The 15,560-nt window shown below is 49.6% G+C and overlaps 2 protein-coding genes across 3 annotated transcripts in view; one reads left to right on the plus strand and one right to left on the minus strand.

Annotated features, from left to right (window-relative positions):
* Window positions 1-13,301, plus strand: Smcr8 (SMCR8-C9orf72 complex subunit). Its single transcript, XM_020166479.2, has 3 exons — window positions 1-545; window positions 680-3,035; window positions 8,502-13,301. Exons 2-3 carry the CDS (start codon window positions 685-687, stop codon window positions 8,953-8,955), a joined length of 2,805 nt encoding a protein of 934 aa, XP_020022068.1. The 5' UTR covers window positions 1-545; window positions 680-684; the 3' UTR covers window positions 8,956-13,301.
* Shmt1 (serine hydroxymethyltransferase 1) overlaps window positions 13,117-15,560 on the minus strand; it is a 22,885-nt gene continuing 20,441 nt past the window's right edge. For both annotated transcript variants that reach the window (XM_020166480.2, XM_074046676.1), the window contains 3 exons: window positions 15,168-15,284; window positions 14,535-14,645; window positions 13,117-14,252 (listed from right to left, as the gene is read on the minus strand). In XM_020166480.2, the coding sequence (XP_020022069.1) occupies window positions 14,080-14,252; window positions 14,535-14,645; window positions 15,168-15,284 (401 nt within the window). In that variant the 3' untranslated portion in view covers window positions 13,117-14,079. The remainder of the gene's footprint in view (window positions 14,253-14,534; window positions 14,646-15,167; window positions 15,285-15,560) is intronic.

Below are 15,560 nucleotides of genomic sequence, written 5' to 3' on the forward strand. Positions count from 1 at the left end.
TCACTCCCAAACTTGCGTCTTCCCCTCCTTCCCGTGCAGTTCTGGCCTACTTTACCGTCCTTCAGGATAGCGGTTGGTTAATCGTACTTGTTCCCAGAAGGGGTCTATGCTGTCTAAGGCGCTCGCCTAAAATCCTTTTTTCTCCTGCTCGGAAGTCTTTGAGGACGCTTCCGGGTCACGCGGTGCTGATGACCGGGAGTCATGTGATACCAAGATGGCGGCTCCGCGGTAGCTGGCTGCGGGTTGTGGCGTCCGAGGACCCGCGACGGTTTCTACCCTCTGGCCGTGGGGGCGGCAACGCTTGCTGACCCCTGCGGCGGCCCGTAGCCCGTGTTAGGCACTCGATCTGGGCGGGGGCTGTTGTTGTCCGGGTGGGTTCGGAGGAGTGTAGGTGATCTCGCTGCAGGTATCTTGCGCTGCCTGTGCTCGCCGGAGGAGGAGGAGAGCGACAAGCCACCTCTGTCATCTGGGCCCACAGCTTTGGAGTTCATGAAGCCTCTGGAGGAACTACACCTCTGAGGGGCTGCTGGAATTCGAGTCCTCCGGTATGTGAGAGGCAGCCCAGAACCCACGGGAGGGCCGCAAGGACTTGGCTTCCTCCTTCAGAGGCTTGGCTTCACCGCGTCGATTAACACTGCGTTCTTTGACACTTCCTCTCAATGTTCTCTCCATATATCAGGAAATATGATCAGCGCCCCTGATGTGGTGGCCTTCACTAAAGAAGACGAGTACGAGGAAGAACCTTACAATGAGCGGGCCCTGCCCGAGGAGTATTCGGTGCCGCTCTTCCCCTTTGCCAGCCAGGGAGCCAACCCTTGGTCTAAACTGTCCGGGGCCAAGTTCTCGAGAGACTTCATACTTATTTCTGAGTTCTCTGAGCAGGTGGGACCCCAGCCTTTGCTAACCATCCCCAATGACACCAAAGTTTTTGGCACTTTTGATCTCAATTACTTCTCCCTTCGGATCATGTCTGTGGATTACCAGGCTTCCTTTGTGGGCCATCCTCCTGGTTCTGCCTACCCCAAGCTGAACTTCGTGGAGGATTCCAAGGTAGTGCTGGGAGATTCTAAGGAAGGGGCCTTTGCATATGTGCACCACCTTACCCTGTATGACCTGGAGGCCCGTGGCTTTGTGAGACCCTTTTGCATGGCTTATATATCAGCAGACCAGCATAAAATTATGCAGCAATTCCAGGAGCTCTCAGCCGAATTCTCAAAAGCATCTGAGTGCTTGAAGACAGGCAACAGGAAGGCATTTGCTGGGGAACTTGAAAAAAAGCTAAAAGACTTGGATTACACTAGGACAGTGCTGCACACAGAAACAGAGATCCAGAAGAAAGTCAACGACAAAGGCTTTTACTCATCTCAGGCAATTGAGAAAGCTAATGAACTGGCCAGTGTGGAGAAGTCCATTATTGAACATCAAGACTTGCTTAAGCAGATCCGCTCATACCCTCATCGGAAGGTGAAGGGGTCTGATTTGTTTCTTGATGAGATGGAGCATACCCAGGATGAGACCAACCAAGCACTCACTACCTCTAACCCTGATGAGTCTGCTGACACAGACCTTTACACCTGCAGACCAGCTTACACTCCAAAACTCATCAAAGCAAAGTCTACCAAGTGTTTTGACAAGAAGTTGAAGACCCTGGAGGAGCTCTGTGACACTGAGTATTTCACCCAGACCCTGGCGCAGCTTAGCCACATAGAGCACATGTTCAGAGGAGACCTGTGCTATCTACTGACCAGTCAGATTGACAGAGCACTTCTAAAACAACAGCACATAACAAACTTCCTCTTTGAAGACTTTGTGGAGGTTGATGACAGAATGGTGGAGAAACAAGAGAATGAGCCCTCTCAGCCCAGTCAGGATAAGCTGCCTTCCAGGTCTCTAGAAGAATTTCCCATTCCTAAAGTGTTAATTAGTGTTGGTTCTTATAAGTCCAGTGTGGAGTCTGTGTTGATCAAGATGGAGCAGGAAGTTGGAGAAGAGGAGTACAAAGAAGTGGAAGTGACAGAGTCAAGCAGTTTTGACCCCCAGGAAAACCTGGACTACCTGGATATGGATATGAAAGGGAGTATCAGCAGTGGGGAAAGCATTGAGGTTCTGGGCACAGAGAAGTCCACCTCTGTGCTGTCTAACTCTGACAGCCAGGCCAGTCTCACTGTGCCATTGAGCCCCCAGGTGATCCGGAGCAAGGCTGTCAGCCACAGGACCATCAGTGAGGACAGTATTGAAGTCCTGAGCACCTGTCCTTCTGAGGCCCTCATCCCTGATGACTTTAAGGCCAGCTACCCAAGTGCCATTAATGAAGAATCCTATGCAGATAATGAAGAGGCCATCCGCTTTCTGGCAAGCATCAGACCACCAGAACTGGGTGATGCTCAGGAGGACAGCTTGGAAAACACTCCATCACAAGCAGACTCCTCCTGCTGTATTGGGAAGGACAGCGAAGGTCAACTGGTGTCACTGCCCACTGCAGCCCACACTCTTTCTGATGAGGTTGGTGTGGTGAGCATTCCCCCACAGCGCTACAGGCAGAAGGACCAGGAGTTCCTTGTGGATTTTGTAGCAGAAAATGCCAACCCTTCTTCCCGAGACAACAGTTGTGAAGTGCTCCCAGCTTATGAGCTGGACCCAAACCGCCTGCTGGCTAGTCGGGATGTCAGTAAGACCAGCCTGGACAACTACTCAGACACCAGCTACGTGAGCAGTCTAGCCTCCACCAGCTCAGACAGGATCCCCTCTGCTCATACTGCTGGTCAGTCTTCTGAGAGACATAAAAAGAAGGCTGGCCTGAACGCCTTAAAATTCATTCGTCAGTACCCCTTTGCCCACCCGGCCATCTACTCCCTGCTCAGTGGGAGGACACTTGTGGTCCTGGGGGAAGATGAGACCATAGTCAGGAAGCTTGTGACAGCCCTGTCAATCTTTGTTCCCAACTATGGCCGTTATGCCAAGCCTGTGAAGCACTGGGTCTCCTCCCCTTTGCACATTATGGATTTTCAGAAGTGGAAGCTTATTGGCCTACAGAGGTAACTGGTTCCAAGTGGTGGTGATGGTGGTGGTAGGGGGCATTGCTAGTTAAGAGATGAGGCAGGTTGGTGTTGTGGACCCAGAATCAGGAGGCTTATTTCTAGACCTAACACCAACTCACTGTTAGTTTGTTACTTTCTTCAATTCACTACTTCGGCTTCTGTTTCTTTGTGGGGTGGGGTGGGGAGAAAGAGGGGAGAGGTGGGGGGAAGGGTCGCTGTTCTTAAGCTGTTACCAACCCTGGTCTGTCTCCCTTGTTGTGTCAGAATTGTTTGGGTGAATTTTTAAAATCTTGTGGATTCCTGGGCCCTATACCTAGAGATTCATACTCAGTTAGTCTGGGGCAAGACATGGAATTTATCTAGTGTACAGTGAGTCTGGAAATTCCTAGACTTGAAGAGCTCAGGTTCTTTTTGGCTTTTGAATTCACACTGTTATAAATCATGATCATCACTGTGGGAGGGACAGAAGGGCTCCACTGGCTTTCTGCTGCCCTGTTGGCTCTAAAAGCTGGTTTTTTTTTTTTCCATACTTGTGTTTGAACTCAGAGCCCTGTGGTTGCTAGGTAGGCACTCTACTGCTTGAGCCACACCGCAGCCTAGAAGAGGGTATTAATAAAGAGGTGCAAGAGCCAGTCCCTTCTCCTCTGATTTCTATTCTGTTCCCCTACTTTCTTTTTTTTTTTTTGCTGTACTGGGGTTTGAACTCAGGGACAACACCTTGAGCCAATCCACCAACCCTTTTTTGTGAAGGAGTTTTTCGAGAGAAGGTCTTGTGGAACTATTTGCCGGGGCTGGCTTCGAACATTAATCCTTCTGATCTCTGCCTTCTGAGTAGTTAGGATTATAGGTTTGAGCCATCAGGGCCCAGCTATTCATTCTTTTTGTTTGTTGGTTTGTTTTTGCAGTATTGGGGTCTGGGGGGCCTCAGGCTTGCTAGGTTGGCAACCTACTACTTGAACCACGTTTTCCCTTCTGCTTTAATAGGCCCTTTTGTCTTTCCAAATACTGCTTCACAAGTCTAGCCCTGGGCCTCTCCCTCAGTGTTGCTCTGTGTTCAGTTTCCTTAGTTTTGACCTTAGGCCAGTCGCTTTCCTTCTTTGCACCTGCATTGTTCATATGTAAAACAAGTACAAGGTAGGTGACCACTAGAGTCTCTTCTAACCACTTAGAAAGTGCAAAGATAACTTCTTCTGTACTGCAGTCAGCAACCATTTGTTCTTTTATTTACCTGGGTCCCTGGTATCACTGAAGTCCCACTTCCCAAGGCTCTTTATGTTTGCCCCTCAGGTGGAAGTCAGCTGACTCACCCCGAACCTCACTGCATTAGACTTTACCCTGGTGGTGGCAGTGGGGTCTCCTCAAGTGCTACTTCCGCATCATGACTTGAGTCACTTGTGGTGAATCCATTCCAGACTGTTGGGGACCAGCTGGAGGTACCTGAATAAGGCTACTGCTCTGGAAGAGTCCAGGAGAGGAGACAGGCAGGTGCCTAGAACATTGCATGCAGGGAGACTAACAGCAGGATACTTCTATTCTAAGACAAGGGAACAACATAGTGAGGGTGGTACTTGGAGAAGGGCTTGGGTCGTTGGCTGAGTGGTAAGCAGAGTGGGGTCGCCAGCCACTAAGTCAGGAAGGCCAGGTGAGGGGCCAGACACTGGAGAGAGTGCCGGGACGCCACTAGATGAGCTGTTTTTCAGGCCTCACAGGGAAACCATCCAGTCCTTATTTCTGGTCTGTTCCCCAAAGGAAAGGCTTTCCTGGACTGCTTTTTGCTGCAGTTACTTGTGGAATAAGGGGCCAGTATTCTCACAATGTCTGTTCTCCAATTCTTTCCCCTTACTCTAACCTTGACCTTTGACTTTGTAAAAGGTAGAGACTCTCAAGACATGAGTAGGACAGCTCATCATTCTGTCAACATAGGATGGTGTATCTGGGACCAGGCTGGCCTTTTCCAAAGGGTTTCCTGAATTTTCCTCTAAAGCCACTGCCGGATGGTGAAACAGGCTTGGCTGGTCCACTGAAGGGCCTTGTTGAGGGCTTCTGAGGGCCAGGCTGGGTTGAGCTGAAATGGCTGTCAGTGATTGGTAATGATGTCATGAGGGTGCCTATGAGCAGTGTGTTTGCCCCTGGAGAGGAAGAGGAGACCTGGGTTGGTCTGAGTTCTGAGGCCTCCCTGCTCTGGCTCATTCATGGTGGGTACATGGGCAGGGTCACTCCTTTCTAAGAAAGTAAGAGGGTTAGATCACTAAATGGTTATTTGCCAAATATTTATGAAGGCAGCTAAGTGGCAATTACAAGGTGGAGGCCAGCCATGGAAACTCTGTTCTCCACTCTGTCACTGTGCTGCCAGCTTGACCTCTCTCAGACTGTTTCCTCCAATGCAGACAGAGATGATGAGTCTGCCTCATGATAGCAGATGTCACAGGGCCCATGGAATCTGTGCCTGATAAGTGTGAGCACTCCCCTAACACCCTAGGGGACTTTGAGGGAGGCAGGCTGGGCAGCAGGCTCCAAATGGCCCTGGCCAGCCAGACTTCAGGGAGCAGCCCTCAGAAGTGACAGCTGAGGCTATTGCCTAGACTTCTGAATGGGAAAGTGTCTGAAAGCTTCTTTTATTACACTGCTTTCATACCTAGAGGGACATAGATACTGGGCATCAGGAGCCCAATGTCCTGCACAGGCAGGGATTGGGAGGCCTATACTCCAGGGTATGAGTCCCAGAGGGTCAGTGAGGGGCCAGAAGTGGTGTGGCAATGGGTTGGCTACAGCTCACCCAGAGAAGCCCTGGGGGAGCTAAGCAATGGCTGTGGTACTGGTGCATAATGAGGTGAAAACTGTCATGGGCTGTGGCTATTGCAGACAGAGCAGAAGGATTCTGGGTCAGGCCACGGTGCTGCCACCACTTGCTGTGTTGATTTGGACCGGCTGCCTCCTTATTTATTCACTTCCAAATTGTGTTGGTCCCCTGTGCGTCTGCCCAAGTGGCCCATAATACCCACAATGGTTACGATGCCAAGCTCTAACACAGCACCTGGCCTTGGAAGTGCTCAGAAACATGGACGGACAGTGAGTCCCCTAGAAGGCAGGACTGCCCTTGACCCAGGGAGGCAGACTGAGGCCCAGCTTTACAAGTGAAACTGAGTGGGAGAAGAGCCTTTGTGGGGGTCCTGACCTTGTCTACAGAACTGTTGAGCTGTAGTGGGGCTGCTCCTGTGTGCTGGGCTCATCTGGAACCAGCTCAGATGATGAACAGACTCTTCTTGAACCATCTGCCTCACTGGCCCTTGATTCTTTTCACCCTGTACAGGTCTTCTATCTGGAAACACTTGTTAGTTGGATTAGCTAATCATTTTAAACATTAAGTGAACACCAGGGAGAAGTGTGGTTTACAAAGCCGCAATTACAAGCCTCAGACTGCTGGATAAAGAGGACTCAGTTCTGGTGGGAGAAAGTGCTCATGGGGGTAGGAGGCCTTGGTGGAGTCCTGGCTAACTTGACCTTGACCTCAGACAAGAAATGGCTTCTCCTGGGCCTCAGTCACTTTGTGGGTGACAAGGTTGTCTCCCTCTTTCAGATGGCCATAGTGGCCTAAGACAAGCTTGGGAGATGAATGGGCCGTGCTCACTGCACAGAAGTCTGGGGCCTATATCATGTGTCTTGAGGAGGAGCTTTGAAAGATACAGAAATGGAAGAAGAGTTAGAAGCAACCAGCATCTTCCAGAAGAAGTGGTGCCATCATTGAGGGGGGCAGGGAAGGTGCCAGAACTACACTGTAGGAGACTGAGCCTGAGGTGGGACATCCCAGCAGAGATAGACTTCCCAGCAGGTGGGAGGTGAGGCCTGGGTATGTTAGTGAGGCAGAGCCTAGGGGGAAGAGGGGTGGTATATACCGAGCTGCGAGAGTTGAGTGATGTGCTGGGCCTCCAGAGGAAAGTCAGGATACTTCAGAGGCATACTGAGCGTGAGGAAGAAGCCAGTACATAATCAGGAAGGCCTCTAGGAGGTGGATGCATTGAGGCACTGGGGCCTCAGTGGCACTTGGGGAGGCTGGCTTACAGACCTCTCACTACTCTTCTAAACTTTCTCAACTGTTCACTGCCCACAGGCCCTGATTTCCCCCTTGCCCATGAGGTGTGCTGTCCTGCCCACTACTCCTTAGGGTTCAGGGCACAGGGTCTGTGTGGGTCTTGCTATTCCAACTCTGATCTTGCCTTGCATGTTAGACAGGACTTCCACAGTTCCCAGAGCCCACCCTCCTTCCAAAGTTCAATTCTGAGGCTCTTCCACAAACCCCTTCAGTCTCCCATGGAGTCTGACACATTTCCCTTCACCTTATTGTAGTGGGTTGTGCTATAGTGTAGAGTAAGATTCCAAGTCATTCTTCATTATGGTTTCAGCTCCAAGATCAGTGCCTAGTATGTAGTAGATGCTTAATAAATGATTGTTAAATATATAAGAAGATAACAAACCTAGTAAGGAAAGTATGTGAGATGACCTTGGTTCCTGTGGCTGTCAGTCCTTTTCACAAAATGTCCATGTCTGACTTCAAGCCCTAAATGTCAGAGGTGGATTGTTTATAAAATCTCTTATTAGCAAGCCATTTGCCAGATAGACAGGACATTTGCAAGATAGAGCAGGACAATCTCTGCTCTTCTGGGAAAACTGCTTTAGGAGAGGAATTTTGTTTGTTTTCTTGCAGTGCTGGGGATGGAACCCTAGTACATGCTGGGCTAGCACTCTACCACTGAACCACACCCCAGCCCTGGAGGAAGGTTTTTAAGGAGGAGTTTTCCCCTCCATGGACATACACCACCTTTCTGCCTGTGATGTGTTGGGCAGCGGGGACATGAGATGAAATCAGATAGGTCTCCAGAATGGAGAAGCTCTTTGTCCAGGGAGACAAGGACAGCAGAAACGACATGGGTTGGTGTGTAGTAGTAAAGATGATAACAGCACCTGCTAAGGGCCAGGCAGTAGAAACTATTATCTGTATCTCACATACGAAGCTCAGAATGGGTAAAGAGCTTGACCAGTGCCATAGCACAGAAGCAGAGGAGCACAGAAAGGTGGATCAGGGAAGGCTGAATACAGTTTAAATAGATGAGGGTCAAGTCCACGAGGGAGAGAAGGGCATTCATGGGAGAGAAAATAAATGGTTTTGGAGACCCCCATCCCCCCAGTAGCTTGGCCTACTTTCTGGAGAGTTTATTTGGGGAAGTAATAAGAGTGTGAGAGTCAGATTGCACAGGGACTTATGGGCCAAGCCAAGGCGTTTGAAGTTGGTCATGAGGGTAGTGAGAAGCCCTTTGAAGCTTCCTGATGATCATATTGGCCTTCTGGAAGGAGTCACTACATGCCAGCTGGGTGGGAGCTGGTCTGGGACAGTGAGCCTGAGTGCCTTCCTCCATCTTCCTGATCCCAGCCCTGCCCTTTCTCCTGACCTTGGCCTGTCTGTTTCAGAGTGGCCTCCCCTGCCAGCGCGGGCACCCTCCATGCCCTGAGCCGCTATAGCCGCTACACGAGCATCCTAGACCTGGACAACAAAACCCTGCGCTGCCCACTGTACAGGGGCACACTGGTGCCCCGTCTGGCCGACCACCGCACGCAGATCAAGCGGGGCAGCACCTACTATCTGCATGTCCAGAGCATGCTCACCCAGCTCTGCTCCAAGGCTTTCCTCTACACCTTTTGCCACCACCTGCACCTGCCTGCCCATGACAAGGAGACACAGGAATTGGTGGCTAGCCGCCAGGCCAGCTTCCTGAAGTTGAACCTGGGCCTGGTGAATGAGGATGTCAGGGTTGTTCAGTACCTGGCTGAGCTTCTGAAGCTGTACTACATGCAGGAGTCTCCTGGGACCAGCCACCACCTGCTCAGGTTTGACTATGTCCCCAGCTTTTTGTACAAAATCTGAGGTTGGTCCCAGCCACTGTGACTAAGACCTGTGACTCAGGGTACAGGGAGGGAGGGGTTGGCATGACTAAATGGTTGACTCTTGAACCTTCTGGTATCATCAGCAGAAAGGAAACAGGTAGCATTCGTGGTTCCCATGTGGCTCTGGGCAGCTTATGAGGTGGGCTGAGTAGAGGTGGAGCCTGGTGCTCTGGAGGCATCTGGAAGGACAGTAACAGCTGCCTTTGGCTTTCTGGTGGAGAGGAGGAGTCTTTGGCTTTCTGAGGACTGGCAACCTGGGCAGGAAGAGAAGGCCCCAATACCTCGGAGAGGCTGGAAAAGGAGAAGGCTGGGGCAGCCAGTGCCTGGATGGGAGGATTGCAGTGGTCTCATTAAACATCACCGGACACGAGTGGCAAAATCGGCCAAGGAAGCAGCCCATTAGCAGTGATGTGGAAAACAGGACAGAACAGCCATTGCCTCATCCAATCCCACTGTGGGCCTCACTTGGCCTGGAGCCTTTCTTGCTAGGGGGCAAAGAGATGAGGGAGGGAGCTCTGTCCAGCCAGAGAATGGGAGGTGCATGCTTGGAGCTCCAGATTACACAAGTGGCCCCCTTGTCCTGTTCTTACCTCCACTGGGAAAGAGCCTGTGAGCAGCCATGGAGGTCACTCATGGTCATCACTAGGCCAAATTATGAAGCAGGCCCCAGATGACCACAGCCAGTGTGGGAACTGCCCTGGGAGCTGCAGACGGAGCAGGCTATGAGTCCATCACCACTGTGCAAGACATGAGCCGCCAGCAGCTCTCCTGGGTCTGCCCCTTGGTTCTTCCCAGCCAGAGTACCTGAGCCCTGACTTCCCTGGAAAGATCCACAGACACACTGGGAAGCAGCAGAGGTCATACTCCACTTGCCACCTGCGGCAAACCTCTGCAACCATTTTACTACCTCTCATGGGGTCTTGTGGGCTTGGCAAAGGCAGAGTTCTGTTCAGCTGACTGGTGTGGGTACCAAAAACAGAGAGTAGGGACTTCCTGGACCAGCTCATGTGGCTCTCCTTATGGACCTGCCTCTGGGAGGCTGTGTCCGCCTATGTCCCCACTGCTCACAACTGTCTCTATGAGTCCCCTTCAAAGAAGGCATTTGAAACTGGGAAAGAGATGCCCTCTGGTCATCCACACCTGTCCCAACAAAGATCAGTGCTGCTTCCCTGGGGCTTGTTATGCATCTGCCACTGGTATGTGGATGGAGGGCTTCTCATAACCTTGAAAATGTCAGACCTTATTTTTTTTTTTATAAAGCTGGATTCCACCCCCCTTCCCCCAGTGGAGAAAACTCTGGTATCACTGCTTCTTTTTAATTTGTTCCATGAAAATTGTAAACTGGACCCAAGTCAGCCCTGTGTATACATCTACTGGCTACTGCATTCCCTGCACTTGGGTTCTGGTGCCTCGGCTTAGTCTCCCTGTCAGCTGTGCACACAACTGAGGTCTTGCACAGAGGGAGCCAAGTGACCAAAGATGGCTTATGGCACATCACCCTTGTGGTTATCTTCCTTGCCAAGGTTTTTGGCACAAGGATGTATGTCCATGTTGGTTCCCACCACTGGCTTTAGGTCACGGTCCCTGATCTGTCAGAGAGTGTGATTTTGCTTCTGAGCCTGTGATGGAGAAACTTTTGTGGCAGATGGCACTGGCTGTATCTGTTCAGTTCTCTGTCACTGGACTCATTATAGTCACCTTGGCAGCTACTTACTGAGATGTCCATTTTTCCTTGTGGGTTCACTCATCTACCACCTCCCTCCTAGCATTTTAGATGCCACTTTGCTTTCTGATTGGATGGGTACATGCTATTCCTCAGGCCTCCAAGACTGTGATAAAATGACAAGCTGGGAAGTGGTCTACCGCTGTCACATTGTGTGTGAAACTCAGCTAACACTGTGCTCACCTGGGAAACTGATAAAGGCAGAAACTGAGTTTTGGGCAGATACTGAACTGCAGCCACACTTGGCCTTCTACTAAAGTCATGCATTGCAGTGGTGTTAGGTGGGAATCCACTTGGGGGTATTTGTTTTGCACTCAGCCTCAAGGGTAGCTCAGGACAAAGGCAAGAGACTGATGGGAGTGGACACAACACAGTCCCACGTGACAGCCATAGAAATGGCAGATGGGGTGCCTCTCCCTTGAAATGATTCTTCATTTAAGTAAAAATGGCTTCACCGACTGAGGGATTAAACTCCAGAGCTCTAGATTTTGGCTTAAAAACTGACTTCTACATGGTGATTTCAAAAGATTACTGATGCAAAGCATGCTTCCTTTCAGAGAAATCTCAGTGACACTGGGACTGAGTTATAGCTTGGGCACAGGTACTGGACACTCTGCCCCTCCCTAGCTTCTCTGCTTTGGAGGACTAGAACTTTCTAGAAGTCTTGCATTTATATCCCTTGATGGTGTGGGGACCTATGCAATGGGACTCATCTTTTCAAGAGTTTCCATCTGAGGTAGTCCTCTAGTAATAGGTTAGTAAGTTTTAATACACTGAAAAACACCTCCCAGAAAGGTATCAGAACTCCGTATTACTTTTTCAGTCCTGTCACTTTTGTGGGCCCTGGTAAAACTGGTAGTTTGAGGCTTGTTTCAATTTGACCTCCAACCCATTATTTGTCTCCCTCAGTTTTTAGAGCCTAGGTTAAGAACCACTGGATCAGGCTGGCAGCTATGCACTAATGACGCCAAGAAGCTCCACTGTAGGTAGAGGTCAGCCCCTGGCCTCCTGTAGCAGGCAAGGCATGCCAGCCTGAACTGCTGCCTCACTTTCTCCAGGAACCTCACTGCTTTAGTGGAACCATCGGATTTTAGAAATTGTGATTTTCATAATTTACAACAGCAGCTGAAGTCATATACATTGTTCCCAGATTGGAAATGGACTGTGATAGCAAATCTGTTATTTCCCATCTGCCTTTTAATTCCTTGTTTCAGATCAGTTGCTGTATTCAGAGTATAGTAGATTTCAACCCCACCCAAATAACAAGTCCCATTTCAAAAATTCTAGGGAGGCCAGGAGATTTCGCCTCAAGTGCCAGGGCTGTGGTTTTACAATGCAGTTTGGAGGCAGAGAGCTTTCTGCTCCCTGGACATCCTACATGCACATTGCCCAGCTGCTTGTGCTAAGTGCGTGCCCGATGCCCCAACCCTATGCTACATTAGGGCCGGTGTCGTGTGCTGCTATGTTGCCTTGTTGGTACAACTGGCAGCATCAGCTCAACCAGTGGAGGATGCGCCAGCAGGTATGCCAGGTCTTCTGGAGGAACTGAGCTGCCACAGCAGCCAGCCAGGCAGGTAGGTCTCTCCCAAGCTTTTACCTTCTGCCTCTCTAGAAAGCTCACAAGATGCCTTTCCTTGTACCTTGAAGCATCCTAGCCAGCTTTCTGACCTTGTCCCAAACAGTGATAGAATTGGCATCTTTAAAAGAGATAACAGTATTATATTAACAGGCTGCAAAAAGGAAAAAGCATCAGATTTTTTCTTCTGCCTGGAAAGTGAAACCACTCTGAGCTGATAAGGTTGGGTACACTTAAGTTTTCCTGAATCCAGTCCCCTGAACCTTTAAGGTTTGGTTAAAGCATTGGGAAGGAGGTGGCAGGAGCTGATGGGGTATGGGGATGGGAAATGAGACAGCACACTAATGGGACCCAGCTTCCTGGGAGGAACTGTTCAGCTCAAGAGGTCATACACAGGGGTCCTGGAGATGTGTGGCAGTCTAGCTAAGCAGGAGTCAGGCTACTGGATATATGACTGCTTGGGCAGCATAGCAGCTCCCAGATTGGATACAGAGATGTGGAGACTGCCACAGCTGTCCCCACATGCAGCAGAGGAAACACCAATAACAGTCCAGACTCTAGGGAGTCACTGTCAACACTGGATAACTAGAGCCACAGTTTGAGATACACTGCCTTCAAGGTTGCAGTAAGAAGCAAAGGCTGTGACGAACTCGTACTTGTTATTTTCTAAAAAGCTATTTTATTACTGCATGTTCCCACCGTGTCTGTGAATGTGCGTTCCAACCCCATGCACTGCAGTCAGTGCTTGGAGCCAGAGTTTGACTAACGTGTGTGACTGCGTCTCATGGTTGCTACTGCACAAGAGTTTAACCAGAGTTAATGCCAAACAAATAGTATGAGTATACTTTTTAAGAAATTAATTTATTTGAGTTCAGATATTTTTGAAATACAAAAATTAGTTGTATTTTTTAAAGCTGTAATTCTTGTAGACACTCTGTGGTTAAAAATTTGATTGTGCTTATTAAAAATGGTAACTTATGGTTTGCACTTCAGCTATGTGAAAAATAAAGACTTTTTGGGAAGGTGACATTTGAGTTCCTCATTACAGGAGAGTTTTGTTTATTTCGGGCAGGTGGAGTGGGACCATCTCCTGGCCCCTTGCTGATTCTCACACCAGGAAGGGACCAGGCATGTTCCAGGGGGGAGGTGGAAAACATGGTCAGGATGCTAGGGATGGAACCCAGGACTTCTAAGTGATACCCCCAGACTTTCCACTTTGGGCTGCAAACCCTCCCACCATACTGGGTACTGGGTACGTCTGGTACCCCTGTCTAAATTGCAATTTAAAACGCAGAGCAGAAGATTCAGAATTGCCCTGTATGACTAATGGTCATAATTCAGTCTTCCTCTGTCATACTATTGGGCAACAAAATAGGAAGAATGGGCAGCATTTATAAGCTGTGAACCTGGCATTTATCTGTTGCAGCAAGTCAGGGGAAGAGCTCAGCTAATTTACAGAAAAGGGAGGAAAGTACTGGAATTTTTCTCATAGCCCTGCCCTGTATTGCTATCTGTATGACTAAGGCCAAGAGAGTGCCCAGTATTTTTTCAAGAATAATTATATACAGCTGTTGAGAAAGTGAGGTTCAATTTAAAATTCCTTAATAATCTGTCCATGAAGTAATTATGAAACTTACATAAATTTTGATTTGTGAAAATATGAGAGGTCTGAAAGAAAAGCCCCCAGAAGGGCAGAGGGGCTCAGTAGGTCCCCTGCTAGGCAGCTATATTGTATCTCTCAAGAGATCAGCAGGCTTCCTGGGCAGTCTGGCCACCCAGCAGGAGCAGGGAGTAGGCTGGCTCCTTCAGATGTCAGGCAGTCCAGGCAGCGGGAAGGCAGAAGCGAAGCTCTCTACTTCCTCCCGGAGAGCCCGCACAGCCATCTGGTACTTCTCATCCCCTGCCAGTTTCTCCTTGAATTCCTTCAGTGTGGCCCTCATGTTCATGTCATTCTGAATCTGCAGAGTCAACTCTATCCCTGTGTGCAAGACAAAGTCTCCTGTGGGACTGCCCCCACAAGATACTGCCACAATGTCCTCCATGGCCGAGAGTGACCAAGTTTTATAGGTGTCAGTGTTCTGCTCAGAAGTGATTCTTGTGTGGTATCCTCAGCCAGTATGTCCCCTGTTCCCAGCACTCAGCCTTGATACAGAAACACCCTTCAGTGGGTGGCAGGCAGGGGTGGTCTTAGCTATGTAGGCACATCAGAAACTCCATGCACACAGTAAGACCCAGCAGACTTCTAAAACCTTACACTTACCTCTGTGGATAAAGTGCGCTACTTTTTTGAAGTCTTTTTCCAAAAGTCCTCGAGATGTCAGTGCTGGGGTCCCCAGTCGCAGTCCGCTGGGCCGCAGTGCGCTCCTGTCACCTTTAAGACAAACAGAGCCCTAAGCTGTACCCAGCGCACCACTGTGGCCACCATGCATTTAAAAATGTACACTTAGGCAAAAGAATTGGCCTGAGGGAGGATTCTGGCTCCATCTAGCTAAAAACTAGAGGTGGAACTCAAGGCACATGGTGACAGGATGCAAAGTAGTCTTGTGATGTGGCTCTTGCTCCTACAAAGGAGGATAACACATCTGAGATGTGTTGCCAACATCTTTTTAACACACTGGGGAATGCTTCCTGTTTTCAAAGAATCTCGCCTCTCTCATCAACCGCTGTGCTCCTCATTAGCCTTTATCTTTCTGCTTCCTGCAGGTTGAAAGTCAGGTGCAGAGGAAAGGGTGGGGAGAAAGCCCAAGGTCACCTTCCCCTTTCATGGTGTATCTGTTACCCCCAATCATCTGAGGCCTGTCCCACAAGCCAAATACCTTCATCAGCTACAACTCATGTTAGAAGAAATGCAGACAGGAGGAAGGTGGGAGGGAAAATCACAGTGGAGTCTCACCTGGGCAGGTATTCTTGTTGCAGGCAATAGAACAGGCTTCTAGCACCTTCTCAGCCCTTCCACCATCTGTGCCCTTGGAACGGAGATCCACAAGGATCAAATGGTTGTCAGAACCACCTGGAAACAGTTGGACACAGCAGAATGCAGAAGGCTGACTATACTAAGTGAAGGAATGTGTCTTCCAGAGAAATGTGGTCAGATGTTAACCACTCATGAGAAGCAAAGACGCCTCAGGTCTAGGAACTGGAGAGATAGAGCCCTTGTTAAAGGGATAACTGGCCATTCAGAGGGACAGAGGGATGTGGGGCTGCTAGGTTAAACGACTGGCAGCTTCTGTAGCCCAGATTACTCATGCCATGACACAGCAGGTGCCAGCATGGGCTGAAATGTCTC

This window comes from Castor canadensis, chromosome 11, assembly GCF_047511655.1.
Source record: "Castor canadensis chromosome 11, mCasCan1.hap1v2, whole genome shotgun sequence".
Lineage (NCBI taxonomy): Eukaryota > Metazoa > Chordata > Mammalia > Rodentia > Castoridae > Castor > Castor canadensis.